At 28.4% G+C, this 7,127-nt stretch overlaps 1 protein-coding gene across 1 annotated transcript; it reads left to right on the forward strand.

The window, feature by feature from the left end:
• The first annotated feature begins 5,017 nt into the window (after positions 1-5,017).
• Positions 5,018-6,743, forward strand: LOC106424546 (dehydration-responsive element-binding protein 3). Its single transcript, XM_013865311.3, has one exon. It carries the CDS (start codon positions 5,819-5,821, stop codon positions 6,551-6,553), a length of 735 nt encoding a protein of 244 aa, XP_013720765.1. The 5' UTR covers positions 5,018-5,818; the 3' UTR covers positions 6,554-6,743.
• The last annotated feature ends 384 nt before the right edge of the window (positions 6,744-7,127 follow it).

Genomic DNA, 7,127 nt, shown 5'->3' on the forward strand with positions numbered 1-7,127 from the left:
ACTGCAGTTATGATCTTATTTATCAATCCTTTACCGCGTTTGCTAGTACGCGTACTTGACACCTGGTTGTGTCATGGCTAGAGTTCTTGTTCCTTATCATTTCCATGCACAGAGACGTGTCCGTTTTTAAGACTGCAATTGTTTTTTAGGATATCGTCCGTTTTTTCATAAAACCGAAAATTCCCAAAAATGTAACTTAATTTTCTTGTTTTTTCTAATCCAAAATTTTCTCCAGAAAACACATGATAAATAAAATTGTTTTTCCCGCTACTGTTTACAAACTATTGTATTAATATAAATTTACATTATAATACGGAGATGACAACAGCGCTACTACAAAGAAAATATTAGAACTACCGTTTTTGTTTCAGCATAAACATAGATAATGTTGTTAAGTTAAACTGGATAGCTAGGATCGATGAGTATTCTGAAGTAGATTAACATTGTTAATTTACGTTTCAGTCAACTACTTTAAAGAATTCTTCATGTTAATCCACAATATTAGACACATAGAAGGATTTTATTGGGTCTAAACGACAACCATTTGCGTGAATCATTGACCATATACTGTAAAGAAAAGTATGTTAAGACTAAATGTCCTACCCCTAGCTCGAGTTGTCCTTTTTCCTATCGTCTGCCATGTCTCTCTGATGAATATACTCAGGATAGTGATATATATATATATATATATGTATGAACATATATGCTCTGAGTAAGGAATAAAAACTACCCACCATACGATATCAGCTGGAATTAATTATAGTGTATGCTTATTCGGAGAATATATGATTACATCAAGATCCAAAATTAAATTCGGAGAATATATGGAGAGCATATAATAATAATTAAATGTACTTTGTCACATATTTTGTTTAACACATGTGGCTTGATTTCTTTTATAAAATGAAATAAAGTTCCATTGCAAACCTATACGAATATATCTCTATAATATTATTTGAAAAGTCAGTTTCCTACGTGTCGCACTCACGTTAACTCTCACGGTGGTTGATTACGATGATACCCTTAATGATTCAAATATATCTAACTATCATTATTAAATATTTATTTTATTTTATTTTTCATTTTTTATTTAGGTTTCCTTTATCTTTTTTTCTCTCAAATAACCTATATAATAAAGAAAAATTTAAAATTTTAAAAACGAAAAATATCTTTTTTTTATATAGTGTAATTCATAATAAGAAAAGTTCACAAAATAATCATGATTTTAAAGTAAAGAAACAATCTTCCCTTTTAAAAAATAATCTTAAACAACATATTATATAATTTAAAAGTATTAAGCTTTTATTTAAATCAATCTATTCTAAAATTATTACAAAACAATTTAAATAACATAAACTAAGATGTCTTTAATGAAAAACATTTAATTTAATCTTTTTTTATGTTCCCTTTTATATTTTTCAAATAAAATATATGATAAATAAAATATTTATAAAACTTAAAACAAATTTTTTTTATATATAATGTGATTTCATAAAAAGAAAGTAAATAATCTTGATATTAAAGCAAAGATTTAATCTTCATTTTTAGAATGTATCAGTTATATTTTTATGTAATTTTGTACCTATCATCAATTTATTTTTATAATTTTATTTTTGAAAATTAACATACACCAAATTACTAAGTTCTATAAGATTATTTGAGAAGTCAGTTTCCTACGTGTCGCACTCACGTTAACTCTCACGGTGGTTGATTACAATGATACCCGTAATGAATCAAATATATCTAATTATCATTATTAAATATTTATTTTATTTTATTTTTCCTTTTTTAATTTAGGTTTCCTTTTTTCAAATAACCTATATAATAAAGAAAAATTTAAAATTTAAAAAAATAAAATATCCTTTTTATATATATAGTATAATTCATACTAAGGAAAGTTCACAAAATAATCTTGATTTTAAAGTAAAGAAAAAATCTTTCCTTTTAAAAAATAATCTTAAACAACATAATATATATTTTAAAAGTGTTAAGATTTTATTTAAATCAATCTATTCTAAAATTATTACAAAAAAAATAAATAACATAAACTAAGATATCTTTAATGAATAAAATTTAATTTAATCTTTCTTTTTATGTTCCCTTTTATATTTTTCAAATAACATATATGATAAAGAAAATATTTATAAAACTTAAAACGAAAATATTTTATATATATATATATAATGTGATTTCATAAAAAGGAAAGTAAATCATCTTGATATTAAAGTAAAAATTTAATCTTCCTTTCTAGAATGTATCTATTATGTTTTTATGCAATTTTGTACATATCATCACTTTATTTTTGAAAATTAACATATAACAAATTACTAAGTTCTATAAAATTAACATAGTCATGGAGCTATTTACAACTTGTCAATTCATAAATATATATACACATCTAAGATGAAAACCAAACTAATGCAATGAATACAATAAATATGATTTGGTTGAATTATATTAGAAATAGTTATACTTGAATTTGATGAAATATATGTAACACAATATACCCACAAATGAGTAACTAGACAAATCAAAATTTTTTTATACAAAGTCAAACATTAAATAAAAACTAATATATTTTTATTTATAGCAATATTTTTATACATATAAATTATAGAACGACTCAACATATTATTAAATAAATATGAAATTCTCAAATAATATTATAAATATATTGACCAACTATTAAATCAAGTATCATTGTTATATTTATTTATGTAACTTTGAATCAATCAACACTTTAGTTTACTTTTACTATTTGATTCTCAAAACAACATATATTAAATTATACATATTCTTAATAAAAATATATATACAAATCTAAGACAAGAATAAAACTACATGAAAATAACAAAATTAATAAAAAATTTAATATGTATAAAAAATATCTTAGATGAATCAAAATAATTAAATGTTATCTAATATATCCAAATAATAACCAAACAGTCGAGATATTATATATTCAAACTATATGTCTTATTAAAATAACATAATGTTATTTAAAATAAACCATGCATATTTATTATAATATAAATAACAGAATAATTAAAAATTAAAAACAAAATATTAATAAATTAAATAAATTATTATAATGATTTGCTTTATAAATATTTATATCCGTGCATGAGTACGGAAAAATCACCTAGTATAAAATAATAACAAATTGTCAAACATTTTGATGAGTTTACAAAATTTATCATAAATACCTAAGAAATTATCATTGCAGTCGTAATTGAACTTTGACCCTATAATTGTTTTAAGGATCTTTAATCCCAGAACACAGAGCACGAAAATGAGTTTCCTGCATCAAAAGAAGAAGTACAAGAAAAGGCATTTTCCAAAAGGCTTAATCTGGAAGATATGATATTTGGTTTTGTCTACCTAAATAAACACTCATAAAATTGACCAAAAAATTACTAGCACTCAGAAGAATCATTTTCTGCTTTCTATTTCAAAGTGGGCCTGCTTTATTTATCGAGAGACCTCCGTCTAAATAAGAATTTCTAAACGAGAAACGAGAAGCTTGATTGATCTTGTGAAGGGGATAAGGAAGCAAATAGCCTAGGCTTGTTAAAAGATTTCCCACATAACAGTAAAAAGATTATAGAAGTCGTAATTGATATTATCTATGTCAGTATGTGTATATATTGTGTGTCAGTCCTTATAGGTACGCAAATAAGGTCCCATGATTGAACAAATTGATGTCCCTCTGAAATTTTCTTGAAGTTTTCTTTTCTTCATTTGTATTTCTTCACCAAAATGTACTTATTTGTCTGCTTGTCTGGAACCATCTTTAACCTAATATGCATTGGTTGATAGTCTTATTATTAGATAAGGAGTTTGCCCATAGATTTTCTAATGCCAGGAGAAAAAGGTGTCTTAGTGATCATTTTAATTACTAGCGTTAACAATCCTATATAATTAGGATACCTTATTTAAATGTTTAGGAATTGGTATTCGTACATATTATCTCAAATGAAATCAGTACCAGATATGAAATTTCTTATTAATTTTAAAAAATAAATAGACTGATACATGGTTCTTATTAAATTTTAAATGTAACTAGTCATGGATTTTATATGGATCAATAAATTTAAGTTTCGATACCATAATAAATTCTATACATTTTCAAATTAAAATAAATTGTTGATAATTGATTGACATGTGTCTTTCTTTAATAATTTTTGGTGTATATCTTAACCTTCAACAGAAAAAAATTCATTTTCAAAATTTCTTTGATAACTGAAATTAAGTTTCGAGACATATGGTTAAGACACCCTTGATAATCTTTGACTAAAAAAAAAACAAATGCTTGTTGTTTTGAAAAAAAAGAAGCTTAAACAGGTTTTCGGTATTATTAGTTTATCTGTACATAATTACAAAAATAAATCTCACTATGATGAACGTCTAACTTATTGCTAAAGTATTTTTTTATATCATAATCTATAAACGTCTAACTTATCAATTGCTAAAAGTATTACTTTTAGGTATCCAAAAAATTCATAACTTAGGGTATAGAAATTGATTAAAGACTATGAGGCCATAGCAAAACTAATTGTTAAATGAAATTACTTTTTAAAATCTCGTTTCCGTAAAACTTTAATTACATGTTTATAGAAAACCAAAATCATGTATGATTAGATTCAGATGAAGATATCATGATGATATTGTGAGATAACAAAACCAAAAATAAATTCATGCGGGTCTGCCTCTTAGGTCCAAAGTGGACAATATCGTACTAATCGGAGAATATAGAATTGGACAAGAGATTTAACAATCCCAACAGATATGCAAACATATCTATGTAAATGCATTATATACTTGTCATGAAAAACACCATGATCGGTTGAGTCAGAGATCTGAGTAAAAGATATTAAAACAGTAAAACTTGGGTGAAAATTTCACTATCACACAAATAAAAGATAAGATAAATATAGTGAAAAAGCTTGTCTCACCGTGTGTTTTTCGCAGAAAGAAAGTTCATAAATTTATGTTTACAAACAAAAAAAACAAACTTCATAATTCTTACGTACGCGGCTGGGACGAAATATACACTTCAATACTATAGTGAAAAAGCTTGTCTCGCCGTGTGTTTTTCGCAGAAACAAACTTCATAATTTTATTTTTACAAACAAGAAAAAACAAACTTCATAATTTTATTTTTACAAACAAGAAAAAACAAACTTCATAAATTTTACGTACGCGGCTGGGACGAAGTAGTTGGTCTATACACTTCGATATTCATTCTTTTTTTTTTGCTAAAAGGCTTTCCTTCAATATTCATTCCAAATGTGGTAGTCTCGTAATATGTTTTATAACAATTTTTTTTTTTTTTGGAAATCCGGAAGATACCAAAGCAGATAACATCAAGTGTGTTGTTTTATACTAATAAATATATTTATATATAAAAATAGAGCGATTGGGTCCATTTCCTTTATTCAATATAGACTTATTGCGTTGTTTTGGTCCCATTCTCTCGCTCTCTTCTAACTTTTTTTTTTTGAACAACTCTCTCTTCTAACTTTTTTTTTTGAACAACTCTCTCTTCTAACTCTTACCCAAAATATTAATGCATATAAATATTTTGAGTGACTGAGAAAAATGATAGGCAACATTTTACCAACCTTTCTTCTTCTTCTTCTTCTTCTCATATCAAAGTTTCTCTCTCATTTCTTCATCACTTCGCTGCCCTGCTTTTTTTCCTTATTTTGAATAGTTCTCGAACTTTATTTTTCTCCTGAAACTCTTTGCATAAATCATAACACAAAAACCGAATAAGAGACCGTCAAAATTGTTATTATCCTATTAGTGTAAAACAATGGTTGCATCAGCTTCAGAGAGTACGTCAGTTGAGGAATATTACAGCCGCCAAGTGGAGAGAGTGACACAACTACCCAACTCTGCTTCTGACTTAGTGGTTGACTCAAGCAAGGCAGAGCAAAACGAAAACTCAAAGAAGGCGAAACGTGTTAGAGACTCCGGTAAGCCCGCTTACCCGGTTTATCGCGGTGTAAGGATGAGGAACTGGGGCAAATGGGTGTCGGAGATTCGTGAGCCGAGGAAGAAGTCTCGTATTTGGCTCGGAACTTTCCCCACGCCGGAAATGGCGGCGCGTGCGCACGACGTTGCAGCTTTGAGCATTAAAGGGGCCTCAGCTATACTGAACTTCCCTGAACTAGCTGACTCATTCCCTCGACCTGTCTCGCTAAACCCTCGAGACATTCAGACAGCAGCTCTCAAAGCAGCACACATGGTACCAACGACGTCGTTCACGTCTTCTTCATCGTCTTCTACTTCTTCACTCGAGTCTCTAGTTATGGTGATGGACCTCTCGAACACTGAGTCGGAGGAGCTTGATGAGATCGTGGAGCTGCCAAGTCTCGGGGCGAATTACGACGTCCACGCGGCTACCTTTGGGAACGAGTTCGTGTTCTCTGACTCAGTCGACTACTGTTTATATCCTCCACCGTGGGGGCAGTGGTCGGAAGATAGCTACGGAATCAGCCCTAGTTTCAACCAAGGCTTGTCATGGGATCAATTTGATTCTCTTTAACGACGTTTTTAATCAATTTAATTTTTTTTGTCAAGGTAATCAGTTTGATTTTTGTATCATTATTATAAGTAATGTACGTAGTGTTTAATACCGTGTTTATGAACCCTTTTTGTGTTAGTTAAGCAAGGGTTTGTTTTTTTGGTGCGTGTGTGAGCTCCATAATGAATTCGTGTGTAAAACATTCGCTAAACCCTCAAATTCACTAGTTTGTCGGAAAAGAAGAGGAAAAACAAGTGAATTTTTTGTTAAGTAACAACAAGTAAATAAAAAGTCCACTAACTTTATGATGGTGCAATAATCAATACAAATCATTGGGAGTTCAAAACTGTGGCGTCTGTTGAGACAACAACAACAAAAATTGTGGCGTGTTTTTCTTACAGATAAAACGAGAAAAAAGGAGTACTAGCTTTTACTATTAATTGTAAATTGGAGTCTCACTATCATTAATTTTTGTTTGGTCGGAATCAATGAGTGGAGAATGCGAGCTAGGGTAAAACAAGAAAAATACAAAGTGAGAGCAACTTGTCCAAGCTGACGCAAAAATTACCACGTTTACGAATTTAAGAAACTAAAT

This window comes from Brassica napus, chromosome C9, assembly GCF_020379485.1.
Source record: "Brassica napus cultivar Da-Ae chromosome C9, Da-Ae, whole genome shotgun sequence".
NCBI lineage: Eukaryota > Viridiplantae > Streptophyta > Magnoliopsida > Brassicales > Brassicaceae > Brassica > Brassica napus.

What these genes read in the sequence shown, in the direction of transcription:
- LOC106424546 (XM_013865311.3), top strand. Translation starts at nt 5,819, where the DNA reads ATGGTTGCATCAGCTTCAGAGAGTACGTCAGTTGAGGAATATTACAGC.